Raw genomic sequence first — 21,683 nt, forward strand, 5'->3', positions numbered from 1 at the left:
CCCCAATCCCAAAGATGAGTCACCTGCAGTCATGTCACAAGAAGCAAAGACAGAGCCGGGCAGGACCCAATGGACCGAGTGTGGCTTTGTAGACAGTACAGGTCCAAGTGCATTTGGTGTACAGATGTCTACAAGACACACAGCAGGGGTGGGGGAGGGGGCAAGCAGGCGCCACCACAAAGCTCAGGCGTGGACACTACTTAGCTCCTCAGGTAGCACAGCTCTGTATAAACCCTGGGTTAGCTCTCTATGCAGGGAGCCTCAGGGAAATATCACCTCATATGTCCTGCAGGGGCCCCTCCAAGATGCCAAGCCCCATTAGACCCCAGGAATCAAAGAAAAGTCAATCATTTCTGAACAAGACTGAAGCTGGGGAGATACCTCCCAGTCACACGCAAAAGCGAAGAGGACCCAAGCGGGAGGGGCCATGCTGCTATGGCGGTTGGCTCTTCTCTGCAGAGCACTGGAAAGGGCCATTCCCCAGAGTCCGCTGCCACTGGCCTGGCAGAAAAGGGGTTGGGGCATAGGCTTTCACCATGAGGGGAGGGTCTGTGGAGAAGCCTTGGGGCCATCATCTGAGTTATACTTGGCTGGCAGGGCAGGTGAGTGTGGGGGCAGCAGCACTCACCATAGGCCTATCTAAACTGGGGGCTCCTGGACCCCAGAAGTTCCCACTGAGGGCCATGGCTCCTGTTCACCCACACTGGAGGAGGCAGGCTCTTTTAGACCAGCTTGAGGGCTCTGGCGTGACAGGGGCCATAGCCACAGCAAGCTGGGGTGAGGAATGCTGTTGGGATCCCACTGGTTAAGTGACTGATTTATAGGGAATATTAAAAGGCAAGCAACCCCTCCCAGGACATCAGCAAGGCCATCCAGTGGCTTTATAGTCAGCAACCAGTGTGAGTGCTCTAGAGCAGACAGGGGCCAGCCTTCAGGTCAGAAAGGCAATGTCCTTTGTCTCTGTAGGCCTGTTCAACAGACACTATTTGCCCCAGCCATTAAAACCTCAACTTCTTCCTGTGGCCTTAAAAAATATGTATGTGTGAGGGAGCAACTGTAAATGCTCGGAGTTCAAAAGAGGGCTGGGGTGTCTGCTTCCATTACTCTCTGCCCATCCATTAAGGTAGGGTCTCTCCCTGAACCTGGGCTCGTCTTTCCTTGGCTAGGCTGGAAGCCAGCAAGGCCCAGTGGTCCCCCTGTTCTATCCCTACACTCTTGACCTGGAGTTAGAGGACAGCACTGGATGCCTGGCTTGTTACATGGGTGCCAGGCTCTGAACTCCAGTCGTCGTGATGGCACAGCAAACATCCTCAACCACTGAGCCATCTCCTCAGTGTCCCCATCAACCCACTGGGCTTTTGACTTGCTGTGGAGCCTTCTTAGCAGCTTCAGAGAGATGCTCACTCAGGGTGGGGCTCATGGGGATAGCCCCCGAAAGAGCTGGGGATTCGGTGGATCCAATTCTGCAGGCTAGCCTCCCCATGGTACGGGGCAAATCTAGACACTTCTGTGACACCAACAATGACCTAGATCCAGAGCAGACCCCACTTATCTCCCTTGGTGAGGACAGACCCCAGCAGCTAGCTAGTGCTTCGTAGTGTCATGTTTGTGAAAAGTCACATTTCTGTGTCATTAAAGTATCTGCAAGCAATGTGACCTCAGGTCCCTGCTCCCGTTTCTACTCCTGGAAAAGCGAACTGCCCTCAATACCCGCATGGAGCCCTGTAGAAATGGTGCATTGCCAGAAGGTAGTTACCTGGCAGTGTGACCCTGGGGATAAAGGAGCTCTAGGGAACGGGATACTGCCTCCACCCTGCCCGCTGACAAGGCAGAGACTGGGAATTCTATTCTGAAAAGCCAATGGTGTCTTATCAAACATGTTTAAGGACTGTGACCACATATGAGATGTAGTTTGATCTCAGTAGTTTATTCTGGAGACAAAGCAGTGCGAGAGCCGGCCACACTTCCCACCCCCCGAATTCAGGGCAGGCCTGGGAAGGCGACATACAGACATCATCAGGTTCAACACTCAGGTCCTGTAAACGTGGTTAGTCCTGGGGTTCTGTTTCCAAGAAAGCCAACCAGCTCCTCCTTGCCCAAAGGATGCCCCACCGTGGTCCCACTTAGTAGCCTCCCTAGGGCTGCTGGGTGCTTCCTTTAGTGTCCTCCATCTTCTTGGACCTAAGGACAATCCAAAGGCCTAGTTCTCTTCGCAAAGTGAGCGGATATCTTAAGACACAAGATCACCCTTGGGGGTCCTGGGCTGCTCACCCAGGGTTCCACAGGTGTCCTTTCCTGTGGGCTTTGGGGCCAGTGAGCAGTCTGCCAGCTGCTGTGGGGACAGAGCGAGTCTGGAGTGAGGCACAGCTCCCTTGGGGGCCTGCCTGGTGCTCGGTGCAAGGGACTTGCCATGAACACTGCGCTGGGCCTGGCTGTACCAGGAGGGGCTGGTGTGCGTGTACAGGAGCAGCCCTATCGGCAGCCTCCTCTCACCTGAAAGGCGGGACCCAGATGATGGCACAGAGCAGCAGGCATCCTCGTGGGCTAGAACACTAGGTCAGCTCTTCAGTTCTCTGTCTCAGGAGCCACCCTGAAGACTCATGGAATGATTTGTTCAAAGTCCCAGCACGCATCCTGGGTCCTGACAGACTCCTGGACTCCTAGCCAGGCGACCTCCCTCCTGGGTCCCAGTGAGCAATAGACAGGGTGGAGAGGATGGTGGCCTGGTGCATTCCACAGAGCCAGTGAAGACTGGCAATAGCTAAGGGGCTTTGGCTCCACCCACAGGAAGCTTCTTTCCCTTTCCCACAACCCAGAGCCTCAGCACAGAGCTCCCAACTGCCAGCTTTGGAGGAGACCACATCTGGGCAAAGAGGGACAGTGAGGTCTGGGTGTGGGCAGAGGTGGAGAGGGGAGCAACAGGGAAAACGTTCGTCCTTTTGCCTGTTCAGCTGCAATAGCCTGGCCAGACATGGGCCTCCTTCCGGGGTGCCCAGAAGCCTGGCCCCACAGCAGCCACGAAGACAGACAGACATGCATACATACACTTGCATGACAACCACACACACAACATGCACACACCCCACTTCACATTCAGACCTAGTGTTGAGAACACAAGCGTGTGTAAACTCAGTGAGGAGATCTGCACAGCAGGAGTTAGGCGGCATCCTCAAGGCTGGACCACTGGTGTTCTGCTCCGTCTCCCCCCATCATTCCGATCATAACATCAGAAAATCAGGTAAAAAATTAAAACAGAGAAGCATCAGATCACCGGGAATTCTTAGTAGTGTTTCCCGTTGGGAGCTGCTGGCCCAGTGGGTGTGTTCCACGCTCTGCGCCGCCCCTCTGGGTCCTGGGCTCTGTGGCTACTGTGAGGAGGCCTTGGTGGCCAGGGAGGCCACACAGTGCTGCTGGAAGCTGGGGGACACACCGGTGGTGCAGCCAAGTCTCTGATGCGGCAGCTTGGCAGAGCCGCCGGCACCCAGGTTGCCTGCTTCGGGCTCAGTCTTCCAGGGGGTGTCCTGGCCCTTCATGCTGCTGCAGCAGCCAGGGCTGGCACTGCACGTCCGCTCACCAGCCAGGCTACCGGCCTGGTCCGCCAGAAGCCTGCTGTGCCTCAGCGGGGCCACTTCCTCCGTGGCAGCTCCGCCTGTGCTCTGGCCTTGCAGGACTGTGGCAATGTGGTTCAGAAGGTCGGTAAAGAACTCACTCACACCCTCATAGCCTGGAGATGGAGAGACAGAAGGTAGTGGGTATCAGCCCAGGAATAGGAGGGGAGAAAGAAGCAGAAATCATGGGCTCCTTGGGACTTGGGGAAGCACTTTCAGTATCGAAGGGTGGTGGAGTCACAGAGGCTGGTGCACATGGTCCACAGGGCTGGCCCCAGACTGTCTGTCTGTTCCCTGAGTGTGGGAAGTCCCACAGCGCCAGCTGATAAAGATGAATCTTGTTTTTATTGGGCACTGCCCTGGCTCACCCACTGCTATAGTTTGGGTAAGCAGTGCGCTTTCCAAAGTCCATGTCCTCAGCTCAAGGAGCTGTTGGGAGGTGGTAGAAGGGCCTAAAAGATCATCCAGTCATTTCAGACACGCCTTCTCTCCCATCAGGTAACCAGTGTCCTCTGCCAGTGATTCCTCATAATATCTGCCCTGTCATAGGCTCACATCAACGGGGAGAAACCACCACGGACTGAAACCTTCAAAACTCAAATAACTTTTCCTCTTTAAGCTGATCATTGGGTATTTTGTTACAGTAACAGAAAACTGAGGAACGTAACCATCCAACTCTGACGGGATGTACAGTCAGAGATGGCCATGCCAAAGTGTGTTCCTCATACACTTACTGACAAACTGAGTCTGACCTCAGACCTGGGTCCTGGCCACTGTATCCTACCTTGAGCCTCAGCGTTCTTGTCCACACAACAACAGGAGAGCAGCTCTCACAGTGCAGACTCCTGGGAGCACCACAGGAGGGCTAGACATGGGTGGGTCTGACCCGACGGCCACAGGCCACACCAAATCTATTCCCTCTCACCCTAAAACACCTCCAGGGATGCTATCTGTGCCCCAGGCTCTGAGGATCAGCACCTACGAAAGACTGCCAAGGCCACCATCTGTGGCATAAAAACTCACGTTAACCACCTGGGAGAAGAACACACTTTTACACACACACTCATGCACACTGCAGGTGCAAATGCCAGCAGAGTCCCCAGGAATTACCCAGCAGGCTTCAGAGTCAGGGTGAGGATTTGTTGATTCCCAACAAACTACTTCCAAAGAGATCTGAGGCGAGATCTCTCTCGCCTGCTCGGAATGATGGGCCTAGGTTAGAACTGGTACTATACTATTGGTACAAGCTGAGGTGGCACTGTGTGGGGCCAGGCCACTGGGCTGCCTCGTATTATTTGGCAAACCACCCTGTGATTTTGAGGAAGCCTGAAGCAAGGGCGCTCATGGTAAAGCTAACAAAGTGGCCGGCAAGCAGCACACCACGGCAAACGTCAACGCCATCTTTACCACTCTGTCTCCAGGATACATGTGGAGATGAGGGATTGCCAACCATGATGGGGGAAGATGACGATGCCACCATGCTGGTGTTGCTAGGGTGTCAAAAGTGCCAACCACTGGGCCGTGAGCTTCATGTGCCTTGGCTCACTGCCCATGTTCCTCAGTCCATCGTACAGGGGCCTTGAGGGCTCTGCAAGGCCCCAGGTCACAGAGCTCCTACATGACAGAACTGTGATAGATCCAGATCCTCTGATCTTGTCTGTTTTTAGTACCTAGTACTGAGAGGCCCCACTGCGGGACCCAATATCCTGCTGGCCTGGGAATGAGGGCGAAGGGCAGGGCAGACGTGGGTCTAGGTATGATGCAGGGAGAGGAGGAGTACCAGGACCCAGTCGGGTTGCTAAGAAACCAAGGAGGCTACTCCCTAGTAACCACTCTGCTTTTGCTCCCAGATGAGGCCCAGGGGACCAGGTAGGCTAGATCGGAGAGCGAGGGGAAACTTCCCAGAGCATAACAGAGTCACCTCCTTGGGGGCCTTTGGTAAACAGGCTGAGGTAGGTTGGTGTTTGCCAGCCTGGGAAGTGATAACTAGCAGGGTAGGGTGCCAGCTCCATGCCCAACACTATGCCTATCTGTCTGCAGCATGGGAAATGCTGCCATTTGTACAGAAGAGAAAGGAGGGGCAGAGGTACGGTTGCCTAGACCACCAGAGTGAAGAAGCGGGCCACGATCGGAACCCTGGCGTTCTAAGTCATCAACGGCCTCAGTCAGTGTGAGGGCTCTGGACTCATGGGTCCTAGTCCTGTGGGGACTGTAACCATGGATAAGGTCCTCTGGCTCCCAGCATCACCTCTCATGGGCGAGCAGAGATCACAGCAGCTTTCCCATGCCACAAGCTGCTCCTGCCTCTCAGGCTTCCTGATCTCAAAAGCTGGGTGCTTTGACAGAGCTACCACCTACCCCAGTGCCCCACGGGCTTCGCACGTAGCCCCAGAACCAAGCCCCTGCCTCTGCTGGGCCCAAAGAGCTGGCTCTACACCACGGGTGGTACACCAAGTTACCTCCCAGACACCAGCCCTTCTCTGCCTGAGGCCCCTGGGACCATAGGACCCTTAGGCCACCCCTCAGCATCAGGCCCATCTGCTTTGGCTGGGCTCAGCCTTATCAATCTGGTAGCCACACACCCAACCCCATGCCCCAATGCACTGGGACAAGCCAGCTCTTGGCTCCCCTGACAGAAGACTCAGTTCACACTGGTTCTCAGTGACTGTCTCCCCGAACACACAAGAGGCTCTCCTGTCTTTAGGATACATATAGTTGTCTGAGCTGGGAAGGGCTGCCCATCACCAGTGGAAGAGTGTATCCCCCTCCTCCCAAGGCTTTTTCAGTGGCCCTGTCACCTCCCTCCACCCAGTAGTGGGCTGTGTGTGCTCTTGGATCACCCCACATCTCCTCTTCATCTTTATGATGCTCCTGATACAGCAATCCCCTCACTCTACACTCTGGCGGACCTCAAAGGTCCCACCACCTATACCCAGGGGTTGAGAAACTCAGTGGGCTGCGTCTGAGCATGTTGGCTGGACACAGGCCTCAGAAGCTGCCCTCTGACCCTGTCTGGTCCCATTTCACCCCTCCTGGTACCCAAGCTGGTCCACCTTCAGAGTCAGTTCCTCCCCTTTGCTGAACTCTCTCTGGCATCCATGCATGACAGAGCAGCCGCCAGCTGCTCCACCTTCCATCTTCTTCCTCTCAACTGTGGTGGGAGCTCTGAGAGCAGGAAGTTCAGCCCCTGGCGGATGTCAACTGAATGACAGATGGAGTTGTCGGGCTCTTTGGGGTCCCTAGTTTCCTGCTGCGAGCTGTGATGCTATAGAGTGGCTCACATACTCCCCGTATTCTCTGAGGGTTAAGGAGATATAAGGACTGAGTACCCAGGATGCTTGGGCCTGGTGAGGTGGTTTCCTGGCCACTCATGCCCCTGGGCAGCAAGGGGGAGATTGCTATTCTTCCCTATCAAGAAAATGAAGAACAACCAAGAACACTACATTCCCAGCTACTCAGGAGGCTGGAGGGGTAGGGGTGGTTATGAGCTGGGAGCTTGGGGCCAGCCTGAGGCAGGGATACCTGGGTGTGGAGAAGTCCAAGGCCCTGCTCTGGGGCCATGGAGACCCAAAGCTAGACTCTAACTCTTACATCTGATCCCCCAACCCCACCCCAGGATTCTGGGACAGGGTCTTGTTATGTAGCTCTGGATGGCTTTAAACTCACGGCAATCCTCCTGCCTTAGCCTCCCAAGTGCTGGTAGAATTCTACACTTCTCAATTCCAATGATGATGCGGGATCTTAGGGTCTCCAGAGCACCCAAGGAGCTTTTGAGTGCTGGCTGTGGACATTATACCTGCTCTCTCCGCCAGCCCAAGGGGTCTAGGCTAGGGCTCAGTTGGTGGTATTCCCCAGGACCCCTGACTGAGCAGAGACTGAGGGATATTCAGTGGAGTGAGGCTCCAAGCCAGAGCTTCCCGGGGCTCCAGCAGGGAGCAGGGAGGGGATGTCGTGTGGGGTCTTTGTGGCAGCAGGCATCATAATGGGGAATGGTGCGGCAGGGCTTGGGTCTGGCTCTCAGCCTTGCAGCTCAGGACAGTGGAACCAGCACTTGCTCAGGAGGAGCTGGCCCTGCCGTTACATGTTGTGCGACCTCAGAAGAATGCTTCCACTGGAGGGGACTCAGTTTCCCTACCTGTGAATGATAAGGGGTTGAGTCTTTTCCAAGTTCCTTTTAGCTCTTTGGGTCTAGGAGGGCCATGGGATGGACTGATCAGGCCAGTCACGGCTGAGGCTGATGGCAGTATCGAAAGATGGGATGAGAGAATACAGTGCTGTGGAGTGCCTGGGCGTGGCGTCTCCCTACAGCTAGACATCGGGGGCTTCACTGCTCTTTACATCTCAAGAGCGGAGACTGCAAGAGGGTAACACTTGCCCTAGGCCCCAGAACGAGGAGGGGCTCTTCCATCCCCAGCCAAGCTGACTCGTCGTCCCCACCCCTCTGAAGATACCGGGTAACCAGGGGGTCACCAGTGCAGGGTGACCCGGCCCTGTTGCTCACCTGGAAAAGCATTGACATCAATGACAGCATGCTGCCCAGTCTGGTTATTAATGATGATGTCAATTCCAAAAAGTGACACTCCAAGCGCCTGCCGCAGAGCCCGTGACAGTTCCCGGATGACCTCATCACTTGGCCGTTCGAACACGCCCTCGATCTTGTCCAGCTGCCAACGCAAACACAAGTCAGGCTTTTGTGACTAGGGTACTAGACAGAGTGGACCCCTCTCATGAGGAGACCTGCCGTCCTTCTGGTCAGGAGGTGGATCCAATCCCCCATGGTCCAAGCCTGCCAGGACCTGGAGGCACCAGGGCATGAAGCAGCGTGCTTAGCGCCCAAGCACTCCTGAGGCTGATATCAGGAGAGAGGGCCAGAGGCTGGTCTAGGGTCACAGAAGCTGGTCATCCAGGGCAGGATTTGGATCCCCAATTTTCAGTTTTGAAAGCCCAATCCTTTCAGGAGAGAGGAAGGAGATAGTCTGTTATGGAAGCAGACAGTAAGGTAAAGAGGACATTGGGGCCAGAGCTTGAAGGCAGAGAAGATTGGGAAACAGCCAGGTACAGATGAGGTATACGAGGGGTACTGACCAGTACCTTGGAACCACACCATAGTTGCCAGCAGCCTATAGGAGTGAGGCTGAGGGCCTAGGGAACCCAGGTAGCCATGTGCTTCTCTCTTCCCAGCTGTGATGAACTAAGTGTTTGCAAACAGCATCATCCCATCCCACGTGACCTGGGCTTTCCCAAAGGCGCTGCTGGCTGATACTCTTGTCTGACTCTGACTCTAAGCCCAGCTTCCGGCTGTGTTCTCCACAGGCCTCTAGTCCAGGTCTGCCCACCTAGTCCACGACACCTCCAGTGCCACGTTTTCTGCTCTAGTGTACATGCTCTGGGAAAGACATGTGTCCCTACATACAGTCCTTGGCCAGGGCCTCTGAGGAAGAAGAATGAGGCCCAGGGAGGAATTGTGGGGTGAGGATATGGTTTCAAATCCCATCAGAGATTTCTCAGCTCTGTGGACTTGGGGAAAGTACCTGACCTATGCCTCTATTTGCTCATCTGTACAATGGAATTAGGCCTCCATCTTAAGCCTGCTGGGAGAGACCCAGGGGTGAGGTGGGGGGAGGTGGAAGGGATGGTAACTGTACAGGTCTGGCTATGAGGAGGTGTAGCTCTTTTGGTTTTTCGAGACAGGGTTTCTCTGTATAGTTTTGCACCTTTCCTGGAGCTCGCTTTGTAGACCAGGTTGGCCTCGAACTCACAGAGATCCGACTGGCTCTGCCTCCCGAGTGCTGGGATTAAAGGCGTGTGCCACCACTGCCCGGCAAGGTGTAGCTCTTGAATACAAGGACACAGACTACATGGCCTCCTGTTGAAGTCAGTCACAATAGGGTGCACACTAGCTGCCAATAAGTATTGAGTTCTGGGGAAGGGGTGGATTGAAGCCAAAGTGGAAAACGAAATGGCTGGCGTCAAGAGCTTGAAGGGCACTGGGCTGCTGAGACAGACGCCTCAGCAGGGAAAGGCTCTTACTACCATGTTTGGTGATCTGAGTCTGAACTCCGGCACCCACATGGAGAAAAGAGAGCACTGATTCCTGAAAAACTGTCCTGGGACCTCCACACACAAAAATAAATGAATAAATTAGAAAAAAAAATTTCTTAAGACGGGCGGAAGTGGTGAATGCCTTTAATCCCAGCACTCGCACTCGGGAGACAGAGGCAGGTGGATCTTTGTAAATTCAAGGCCAGCCTGGTCTACAGAGCAAGTTCTAGGACAGGCTACAAAGAGAAAGCCTTTCTCAAAAAACAACAAACAAACAAACAAACAAAAAACAGGAAAAAAAAAAAGGTTAAACATAGAATACCTTAGGACCCAGATACTCACTCTACTAAGGTTAAAAAAGGGTGCTCAGACAGACCCTTGGACACCAGTGGTTAACTGTAGCACTCTTCCAGTGGCCAAAGGTTCCAGACAGCCTAAATATCCATTAGCAGACAAATGGACAAACTGTAGCTTATCCACACAGAGAAATGTGGTTTGAATCCATGCAGATGGAGGTAAGACCCGAGATGGCCAGGGGCTAGGGTCGGAAAAATGGGGATTGAGCACTCATGGGAACAGGGTGAAGAAAACGGTTTGGAAATATAAAAGTCTGTCTATATGACATTGGGAGTGTGATTGTTGCTTCTAAATTGGTCACTTAGGGGCTGGAGAGATGGCTCAGCAGTTAAGACCACTAGCTGCTCTTACAGAGGACCTAGATTTGGTTGCCAGCATCCCCATGGGATCTGATGCCTTCTTCTGATATCTGTGGTGCACAGGCATGCGTGCAGTCAAAATATTCATACACACACAATGAAAATAATTAAATCTTAAAAAAACTTTGAAATATTTATACATGTGGATTTTTATCTCAATTTAAAAAGCACTGAAAATGTTGAGTGTGATACTGCATACCTTTAATCCCAGCACTTGGGGTAGAGGCAGCTCTGTGAGTTTAAGGCCAACTTGCTTTACATAGAGAGTTCCAGGCCAGTCAGGGCTACAAAGTGAGACCCTATCATAAAGCAAGACAACTGTACTGGCTAGTTTTATGTCAACTTGATATAAGCTAGAGTCACCAGAGAGGAGGAGCCTCAATTGAGCAAATGCCTCCATAAGATTGAGCTGTAGTCAAGCCTGTAGGCATTTTCTCAATTAGTGATTGATGGGGTCAAGGCCCAGCTCATTGTGGGTGGTACCATGCCTGGGCTGGTGGTCCTGGGTTCTGTAAGAAAGTGGGCTGGGCCAGGCGGTGGTGGTGCACACCTTTAATCCCAGCACTCGGGAGGCAGAGCAGGTGGATCTCTGTGAGTTCGAGGCCAGCCTGGGCTACAGGGCAAGATCCAGGACAGGCACCAAAACTACACAGAGAAACCCTGTCTCGAAAAACCAAATAAGAAAGAAAGAAAGGGAGGGAGGGAGGGAGGAAGGGAAGAGAGAGAGAGAGAGAGAGAGAGAGAGAGAGAGAGAAAGAAGAGAAAGAAAGAAAGAAAGAAAGAAAGAAAGAAAGAAAGAAAGAAAGAAAGAAAGAAAGAAAGAAAGAAAGAAAGAGGACTGAGCGAGACAGTAAGCAGCACCCCTCCATGGCCTCTGCATCAGCTCCTGCCTCCAGGTTCCTGTCCTGTTTCAGTTCCTGTCCTGACTTCCTTTCATGATGAATTGTGATGAGTAAGCCAGATAAACCCTTTCTTCCCCAGGTTGCTTTGGTCATGGTGTTTCATCACAGCAACAGTATCCGTAACTAGGACAACAACCAAATAAAAAAGCCCTGGTCACTAATACAAAGGATCTTAAAATAGACAGTAAGGAATTTCCAGACATGTACTGAGCAGGGACAGACACATGGGCTCCATCCATGCCCTGCCGGTCAGGAGAACAGCAGGGCCCCTCCACTTGAAATCCTGGTGTCCAGTGCCTGACCTAGGGGAAGTATTTCCTTGGGGGCAGCCACCATCTGGCTACAATGGGCACTGCCTGAGCTTCCTGGTCACTCGGGTTAGTGGCTTGGCCCAGCCCATGGTCCCAAGCAAGTCACAGATCGGCCTTGGCCTTCCTGTCTCTACTATGTGGCCCTGATCTGTCACATGGCCCTCCTGGACCTTGTTCTGCCACCCCAATAAATAGGCTAATAAAAATACCTAGGCTGTGAGGCTCGGCTGAAGACTGCTGAGCTGATGGTATCTGAGGCTCAGGGTACAGGGGCTGGGAGCAAGGCCGCCCTCGCCGCTGCCCATTAGAGAGCCCCATGACATGCTGTTTATAAAAGTACTTTCTCAGCTCAGCTGAAGAATCTCAGAAATCCTTCCAAAGCCATTTGATTATCCGAAACCAAACAGCCGGCCTCGGAATAGAGAAAGGCATAGAAATGGGCCTGTGGATCCAAGCCAATTGAGCTGTGGGGTTCTGGGAAAGAAGGAAGGGAAGAGTCGAGCAGGTGCTCCTGTGGGCTGACCTGGTGACCTCAACCCCTACTGCAGCTGACACTAAACTTACAGAGGTACTCTGGGGCACGATGAAGAAACTGAGGCTCAGGTCAGACCTCAGGCAAGTCCTCTCCCCTTCCCCATTATGGTAGTGCTGGGGATGGGTCCCAGGGCCATGTTTGTGGATGACCTAGGGGCCTGCCACTGAACTACATCCCGGGAGTCTATGCTTAATAATCCCCTGAACTGGCTCTCAATGATGAAAGGAGTTTGGGGTCTAAAAGTGGAGGGAGAAGCTGGGCTCATTTCCAAAGGCACTGTCTGGGGATGAGGTGGGGCCTTCAAGGTTAACAGAGGTCTCTGCTTGGCACTCTTTGGGGTAGAAGATGATGATGTCCTGGCCACTGGTTCCTGGGAAAAGAATCAACTGCCAGTCCAGCTTGAAGGTGTCCCTGGAGGGTGACATCCGCAGGGAAAAGGTTGTGCTTGTCATTCTGCATTCTTTTCATCAGTTGTCAGCTCTGAAAGGTTCCATGTGGTGGGGTGGAAGTTTGAAGGCTCACAGGTCTTATATGTAGGGGGGACCCTGTTGTGTTTAGGTGGACCCTTTCCATTTTTTCAAATAAAGAAACAGGCCAGTGGCCAATAGGTGACGAATCAAGAGGGTAACTTCAGGTGGCTCACTGCTTCTAGCCCTCAAAGCATCCCTCTGGCACTGGCTAATGGTCCCCAGTGGCCAGTAGTCCTGTACTGTGCAAGGACACCATCAAAGACAGCTCCTCAGGAATCCTGTGGAAGGTCAACTCCCCTCTGCCACCCTGTTGAGCAGGGTTTTCATGGCCTGGTGGGATGTCCAGTGACCCTGACACGTGGAGAAGAAAGCCTTCCCCCACATAAGGTACTACTTCTGTCTCTCTGTGCGCACAGGCAGCTTTTGTGGGCTTGGTGGTCCAGGTAGAGGAAATGGCTCAGTGTGTACAGATGCGTGCTATGCTACGTCTACAGTCCTGAATTCAGTCATCAGAACACACACAGGCGGGACGGAAAGAACCAACTCTACAAAGCTGTCATCTGACTTCCACACCCATGCACATGCATGCACACGCACATCATGCACACACACAAATAATAAACATTAAAAAAAAATCTGGTGCTCCAAAGGTTCCCTGTGTGTTCCAGGAGACATTTATCAATATCCCAAGGGACATGGGTGTCCCTCCAGGTCCTTGTCAATGCCATGCTTTATTTCTTAGCATACAGTTGCATCTTCAAAGGAAACATAAACAAGCAACTAGCCGAGCTAGTGGCGCATGCCTTAATCCCAGCACTCGGGAGGCAGAGGCAGACAGATCTGTGAGTTCAAATCCAGCTAAAGCCACACAGTGAGACCCAGTCACAAAAAAAAAAAAAAGGAACTGCTGGGCTGCTCAAGACAGTGGTCAGGAACACGAGGCCAGGCCAGGGCCCTGAAACCAGACACTGGTAGCTTCTGTTATTGAGTCCAATCAGGAGAGGAAGAAAGACCCACCCAGAGCTCGTAGAACAGCTGGCTGCACCTTAGAGCAGGAAGCCAGCAGAGGCTCTGAGTTCAGAGTGTGGCAGGAAGCCACTGGAGGTCAGACTTTGGGCTGGGGCGGGGAGGGGACAGAAGGCTGTGGCCCTAAGGTACTTTATGTCACTAGCAATGAAGGATATTTCTAGAAGACTCAACTTTGCAATCCGACAGGTAGAGATCAAATCCCTGCTTGCCCGTGCGCACTCGGTTACTCGGTTGGTGACATCTCCAAGCTGGACATCCTTTCTGGGAAGCTGCTGGACGGCCACTAAGCCCTCCGCTAAACCTGACATAGATGTTCACTAAATACCAGCCATGCTGTCAAGAGTGAGGATGCCTCACGGGAGAGCTGCCTCACTGTAAGCAGTTCCCGCCAGGTCCACTGTGCTCCCACAGACGCGGCTGTGATGCCCACCGACATGACTGGGTGGGCCTGTTATCTGGGGACAAGGGTCCTTCCTGCTACCCTGGCCAGCCAGATAGCTCAGCTGGGGACTCCACGGGGAGATCACACTCTTATCCAGGCTCAGACTCGGGTGGCCTCATGCCAGGCCATCATGGCGAAGAGACATACCTCCGTGAGGACCGATGAAGACTCTGGCTTTGACACGTTGTGGCTGTTGAAGAAGATGGACTCCCGATCTGAAAAGACAGACATGGAGCGAATTAGACCTGGAGACGGCACCACCGACACCAGGGGGCAGCACCACCCCAGTCACGCTCTAGGTGGCCTCTGGCTCAGCCGCAGAAGCAGCCCAGGGCTCTGGGGGAGCTAGGCACCCACAGCTGCATCACAGATCGATGTGTGCCCATCAGGACCCCAGTTTCAATTTGTCATCCCACATAGAAATGAACGGTTTACTGGGACACCTCCACTACCGTCTTAGAGCACCATATGTGGGTTTCCTTAGCACCTAAGGCTGGGCAGGCCATATGCACAGGAGGCTGGGAAGAGAAGGGGCAAGAGAAGTGGCCGTGCACCCAGATATCCAAGGTCTGTCCTGAGGGAAGAAGCCTAGCAAATGCCATTGGTCCTGGTGTCCCCAATCAGGTGGCATCGGCCTGTGAGCTTAATAGACAAACGGTTCTTTTGGTTCCCAACTACTTAATAGGAACCTGAACAAAGGCTTTCATAGGCTCACCCAGGAAAGCCTTGCAATGTCCCAGTCTCCTCCACTCCACACATGTCCTGTTCCACAGCTGCCGCCACCCACCATCCCTCAGCCCCACTGGACACCAGAGAGGCAGTTCAGTCCCAGGAATGTGATGGTGCATCATCCATTTATGCCCCCAGTACAAACGTCCTTGAGGTGTAAGGCATGATTGCTCCGCGGAGATGTAAGGTTGGCTGGACAGTTTGCAATGTTCTCAAGCACTTGGAAGCATGGACACGCTAGAGCAAGAATCACAAAACCACAAACCTAGGGGTTGAGTTCTGGCCATTACCCCCTCATAGCCCCACCCCCCACCAAAAATAGCACAGGGCCACTCTGGACTAGAAGCCCCCAAGGGGTCCTGACAACGCTTGCTCAAGTTCTTGCCAAAGAGGTGTCACAAACCCCACCCTGCAGGACCCAGTGATCATCCCTGGGACCCAGGCCCCCAAGCATTAGGACAGGATGGGCACTGGCTGAGGGCCTGTGTGCCAGGGCCCAGGTGCCTGTTGTGGCTGCCATGACCCCCAGAAGCTTCACGACTCTATGGCGCCATAAAAATCATGCACAAGGAAGTGATTCAGGCAGAGCCAAGCAGGCAGGCGCTGAAGTACCTGGCATCCTTCCCGCTAGCGGGGCACAGAGGCCCCTGGCCACCCCGGTGTGCCCGACAGTCCTCCCGCTGCTCCGACCAGAGCCAGTCCAGACGGGGGGCATGAGAGATGGTCCTGGGGAGGAGCCTGGGAAAAATAAACACCCTGCGGACTTGTGTCAAGCACGCCCACTGGTCCCTACTCTTGGGCACGAGTGAACCTTCAGGGGTGGCAGAGACGGACAGGCCAGAGGCTAGACCCGGGCTTTGTCACTTAGGATCCGGCCTTCTGTAGGTACTGCCAATCTTCTCCTCCTGGAGCCTCCTGAACTTGGAGTACCTCCCACCCAAGTCTCCAGAGGTCCCCAAGAGCAAAGGCCAGAAGAGCAGAGCAGGCCTGTGGTGTGAGGACAGGCCCCCAGCAGCAGCAGGTAGATGCAGAAATGTTCTGGGAGGCTGGGAAGCCTGTAGGGGCCTGCAAGAAGTGCACACAGGCACTTGGCTGGTCTAGGAAGAGACAGAATGCCAGGGACTCGTGGTCCCACTACACTGGACAGAGTATGTCCCAACGGCTTCATATAGACAGACCAAATGTACAGATATCTTCAAGGGAAACTGCCCTCTAGCCCAACTGATACTGCTGGCCTGGGTTACTCTGGCCTAAGGGTTACTAAGTAAGAGATGTCTCAGGCTGAAGCATAGACCCAGCACCTCATCATGTGCCAACAGATGGCGGGAGTGTCATCAAGAGACCGAGGGGAGCTGAGATGGGTTAAAGGGAGTCTCGTCCCAGCAAAGAGTCCTGGTGCCTGGCTCCCTAGGAAGCTTTAAGGTGGCTGGTCCTGCTAACAGACAAGGGGGGCCTGGGCCTTGCTCCCTAACCTTAGTGACAAGGTGCTTGCCCCCAGGAGCACTGATAATTTGGGAGTTCCAGGCAGGGACTGCTGCTGGACTAGTGCCCCAAACACTCAGCATGGAGGCCACCCCCAACTTCCAATAAGAGTGGGAGGTCAAGGGGGTGGTCACCAGGTGGTTTTGCTCTCAGAGGGGAAAAAAAAAAAAAAAAAGCAGACTCAAAAGGAGGGTGATGACCAGATTGGCTCAGACATCTCAGCAATGTAGGCTGTGCCCACACTGTTTTCAGCCTATGTATCCAGTCTGCCATCTTTTCCTGTGGTGTAAGCCACCACCCAGTCACCACCTCTGTGGCCAGTACCTACCTGTAGCCTACCTGCTTATCCCTTCTCACAGGGCTCTCGCACCACCACCCCAACCTGGTGTCCCAGTACTTGCCTTTGTCCCCTGACGCCCTCATCTCCAAAAAAACTGGCCCTCCAGTTATGTCTCCCTTGTGTTATTCCTCACTGGAACACACACTGCTCGTGAACCTGCCTGGCCAGCTCCTGGCCGGTCCCCTAGCATACCACCCAGGGCGAGTCTATGGCATTTTCAATAAAAGCAGCATTTATGACTTCAGGCGTCCTGGAGTCAGCTCAGCACACAACAGAGCCAGGTTACCTGCATCTGCAAAGTCTCCTTGGAGAGCACAACCTTACCTGCTCATTTGCATATCTCTCTCACCCTGCAATAGCATCAAATGACTGGGACAACCCTGGACATAGTAAGTCATCCTTTCAAAGAAGCAAGAGGTACCACTCTCTACGTACCCTTAGGACTGGGAGGGAGAGGGGGAGTAGAGCCCTTACACAAAGCTGGGAGACCAAGGCAATGGGGCCGCAGGGCCAAGGTACAGGATGAAAGAGCATCAGGAAGGAGCCCAGAGCCATGAGAGTGTGAACCACAGGCAGAGAACATGAGCACATTCTTTGTATGTTCCTTAGTGGTGGCTCTCTTAGTGAGATCTCCTTGGGTTCTGGTCCAAGTACTTGTAAGGTGCCATGGGCTATAGAGGGCACACATGTGACTTTGGACACTGACATGGAAAGGACAGAAATGCATGTGAGAATCAAGGGAGAACAGGTGCTGTGGGGTGAAGATGCCCTTGTCTATATCTCTTGTCCAGAACAACCCCAAGCCAGGAGACCTGTCCCCCGAGGTGGACATGGAGGCTGAGGGACCTGCCACATTATATGGCAGGGGTTGGAAGATTGAGTGGGCTCTGGAAAGAAGCCAGAGCCCAAAGCCCCCTTCCCAACTAGTCAGGAGAAAGGGCTGCTGAAGCCTGAGTCCTTTTGGACAGACAAAGAATATGCAGGCCAAAGCTGGAACCATGCCACTTCTGGATCAGACAGACACACTGAAAGGTGCTCGATCCCCAGCCCACCTCTGGATGTTATGCCTCAGGGTGCTTCGTGGCCTAGAAACAGTCACGAGAGAAGACACGTTGATGGGTTCCTGTCTTCATCATTCCTGGCTCCCAGTGCCAAGGCGGAAACTGGCCTAGTGCTTTACAACCAGGAAGAAGGAGGAGGAAGCAGGGAACAAACACACTTTTGTGGGAGTATGAAAGAAGATCAGACGCCAGATTTCATTCAGAGATGAAATGATTTGGGTAAGAAAGGAAAGGGCGTTTCATAAGCAAGGCATAGCTGTGTGTGCATGTGTGCGTGTGCGTGTGTGTGTGCGCGCGCGTGCGCGTGTGTGTGCACATGGAGGGGTACTGAGGATGGAACCCGGATCCTCCTCATGCTAAGAAATACTCTGATAGGCGAACAAATGTTTTGTAAAAATCTTAGACTCCTCTGCCCCACAGCCTGCAAGACTATCTCTTGGTGGTACAAGTGACCAGTGTCAGGATAGGTCTGTCCCAAACCACCTGGTCTCAGCGAGGAAATGAGAATCCACGCACAGTTGCCAAGTGCCTGCCCTCTACTGTGTTAGTGGAAAGGTAAGTGACCAAGAGAAGAAGGCTGGGGGTGGGGACGGGACGGGACAACAGGAGCTGCTGCAACAAGCCCCGAGGGATGGCCACATGCAGTCCTGGGCGCAGGGCCTTCCAGGGGCCTCGAGGAAGGCCTCCCCGGGGAATCCAGTGTCCAAGAAATCCTCAGAGAGAGAGTTATGCTGTTTCTAAAGGCACTGTCCTGACCCACACACTTCCGGAACTTGCCTGAGAGGGGCACTCAGGACCACTGAACATTCTTTTGAGCAGCTCTGGTCAACACATCTTTAACTGAATGGTTCAAAACAGCTGGTGCCCAGGATGGATGGAAGGGAACATGGAAGGGCTCCTCTACAGAGCCCAAGGCTGCTCTCCAGAGGGTCCCCTTCAAGACCCTCAGGGACAAGGAGTCATGCAAACACCTCTACCTCATGACATCTGAGGGACACCAGGACGCCACCCCTCGATTCAGAGGACGGTCACTGTGGCATGGCAGGAGTGACTGTACCCACTGGGACTTGCCTGAGGACCCCCACGGGGATCTTTGTGACTCAGTAGCTGCTGCCTGCTTTGGAAACCCTGATACGCCTTGAGAGCTATGGAAGCCACAGATAATTCAGACTCAGGGACCCCTTTTGGAAAGCGGAAGCGCTAGGCAAGGGTGGCATGCAGAGCAATCAGTAGTCACCTCCCTCCCTCCCTTCCCACATAGGGCTGGCCACATCCGCCGTGGCATACTCCTCCTGAGCATCATCACTGGATGGGTCCAGGAAACTTCTTAGGGATAAGAAGCTTCCAGAAATTTGCTGGAGTTGGCAGTGTCTCTGAGGGCTGGAGCCCCACAGTACCTATGGCACATGGTCTATCATTGGTTCTTCAGGACCTTTTTATCCATCTATACAACCCTTTCAATTCAGGCCATCTCTCTCTAACCCAGAAATAACAAGGAATAGCAGGGGACAGACACTGGGTATCCATCCTGGCTCTGCCCCAGGGTCTGGCACAGAGTGACAATACCAGGGGCAGTAGATTACCTGACGTGCCCGCAGAGAAGTTCTTGAGTGAGGGCCTCTGGACCACGTGTAGGACTCGCCCACCACAAACACCTTGTATAGCACAGCATTGTGGTTGATGAAGTTCTGGACCACACAGGGGGGTTGGATGGCATTCAGGCCCTCCTGGTTGAAAACAATGGCCATCTGTGGAAACAAAGACCAAGGCTCTGTCAGAGGCCATCAGCTTCCAGCCTCCAACACGGCGAGCAGCTTGTTACTTTCCTGGGCACCGCCACCACGACCTCTCCCTGGCCCTATGACGAAGGGCTGGTGCTCAGGATGGACAGATGTGAACAGAGGAAGGGCTCCTCCACCAAGTTCAAGGCTGCTCTCCAGAGGGCCCCCACACTGGGGCTGCCATACAAAACTCCTGAGAGCTTTATTCACTGCCATTCTAGGGGATGGGGCTCCCTAGGTTGGGTGTAACGCCACAAAGATCCAAGAGGGAAAGACAGGAAGCAGACGCTATGGGCCAGGAGTAGGAGGCCTTGGGTCAGAGTTCCTTCTTCTTATAACATCACTGCAAGCACGGGTCCCCTGGTGTCATCCTCATAGTGCCTGAGATGGGCACACTGCCACACTTTTGCAGATAAAGAAACTGAGGCCCTGCACACTTCAGTGAGTGATCTACAGGCGAGGGAGAGGCTGGGTTGGAGTTGAGTCTGCCTGGCACCTCGCCATGCCCTCTCACACAGTCACGTGACATACAGGGAACTAGAATACAACTTTGTCCTAGTCTCCATCTCCCCTAAGGACAAACATGTTGAAGGAGACTCTGAGGGGGGGCTGAGTGTGGGGGAAGGGCAACTGTGCCCTCTTCTATTCCATCACAAGGCTGGCTCTGGAGTCTGCCATGACCTGCCCCAAGGATGATGGGACCCTGCCCACCTGAAGTAGTGGCTCGAGCTAAGTCACTACATGGCCAGGAAAGAGTCCAGGCATATTCTGGCTGCTAAGCAGGGCTAACGGGTCTGGACAGATGGCCACCTGAACCAATATGTGAGATGTCAGCCTCGCATCTGCTATCACGGGGCACTCACTACCTTGTGCCCGAGGCTCAGCTGGGCAGGACAGAAGCTCAAATCCAAGCCATGTGGGAAAACCAGTGTGCGATACGGTGGGGGTGAGGATGTCAGGAGATGTTCTCTCAACCTTCCTACAAGAATGAGGGGACCAGTGCGGGAGGCAGCAAAGAGCACTGATTCTGTGGACCCCCCACAGGCCGAAGCCTCTGGTGTAACACACACGACACAGCACACAACGGTCTAAGACCCTCTTGCCTTGCTATAGGCAATGTCCAGCAAATGCGGCCCCGGGGCTTTGCAGAGCTGTGGGTTACGTAGGTTCTTTAAGTGGGAAGGGAGGAAGAAATGACTCTGACTGCCCTGTGGAGCTCATGTGTGTGCACTGGCTTACAAATGCCCAGGGGTTCCAGGTCCACGGAAGCAAACAGGTCGGTGAGGGCTGACAATGGAGCCGGAAGAGGCAGAGGCATGGATCGCCAGGCTGGGACAGCAATGAGGACCCCATGAAAAGCCCCCTGTTTCCTGTCTACGGCCCTCTACATGCAGTCTCATCTCCGTCCTCACTGCACTGATGTCACTGGGTATCCCCGAAAGTCAGGGGGTGCTGGGCCCCCACCCTGCCTACTCCACAGAGGATATTCTCAGAAATGACAGACTTCCTGCTCCCATGTGCAATGGGTCTTCCTGTCCCCAAGGATGGGGTGCCCATTGCTGGCTGTGGACTGGGAGATCACCCGGTGCTGGGACAGCAACAGAGGACATGCATCCGCATATACCTGGGAGTCAGATGGCCTCCCTGCAGGCTGATGACCACACCTAGGGGTCGAATGCCAGTGAGTCAGCAGGGGCCTGCCCCAATCTGAATCCATAAACCCCATCCCAGAGTTCCTATAATAATCAAGTAATCACCAGGGGCCAGGTTCCATGGCAAGCTACACAAGAACTCCCTCACCCCATGACTGACTGTCAAACCCCCAATTATAAATGTGGGCAGATGCGCAGAGAGGCCTAGCAATTGCCTGGAGGTTCACAGCGGACAACACACAGCACGGGCAGTGGTGCTGGCTCTGTGCTGTCCTGAAGCTGTGTCTCCTGGTCCCTCCTGGCTACAGAGGAGCTACTTGGTAGGGACAGGGAACAGCGCTGTGGCTGCTTGCCGCCTCCCCACTTACTCACGAGATGCACCTCGGGGTGCTGCTGCAGCTGGGAATCCAGGCAGCCAGGATACCCCCACATGGCTCTTGACCTTAGCAGACAGCTGCCCTTGCAGCTGGTGATGCTTTCCTTCCCATGGCAGGGCCACCCCCTGGCACAGCCTGTCCCCTGGTGTTCTGATACTGTTTATAGACATTTCCCCATAAACATCTGCCAGGAGCCCAGAGTGACC

At 53.8% G+C, this 21,683-nt stretch overlaps 1 protein-coding gene across 1 annotated transcript in view; it reads right to left on the reverse strand.

Moving 5' to 3' along the window:
- Nucleotides 1-1,906: 1,906 nt before the first annotated feature.
- Nucleotides 1,907-21,683, reverse strand: part of Itpk1 (inositol-tetrakisphosphate 1-kinase) — a 140,475-nt gene continuing 120,698 nt past the window's right edge. The window contains 5 exon segments of the mRNA XM_028888303.2: nucleotides 1,907-3,724; nucleotides 8,110-8,272; nucleotides 14,203-14,270; nucleotides 19,251-19,295; nucleotides 19,298-19,415. Of these exon segments, the coding sequence (XP_028744136.1) occupies nucleotides 3,366-3,724; nucleotides 8,110-8,272; nucleotides 14,203-14,270; nucleotides 19,251-19,295; nucleotides 19,298-19,415 (753 nt within the window). The 3' untranslated portion in view covers nucleotides 1,907-3,365.

This window comes from Peromyscus leucopus, chromosome 14, assembly GCF_004664715.2.
Source record: "Peromyscus leucopus breed LL Stock chromosome 14, UCI_PerLeu_2.1, whole genome shotgun sequence".
Lineage (NCBI taxonomy): Eukaryota > Metazoa > Chordata > Mammalia > Rodentia > Cricetidae > Peromyscus > Peromyscus leucopus.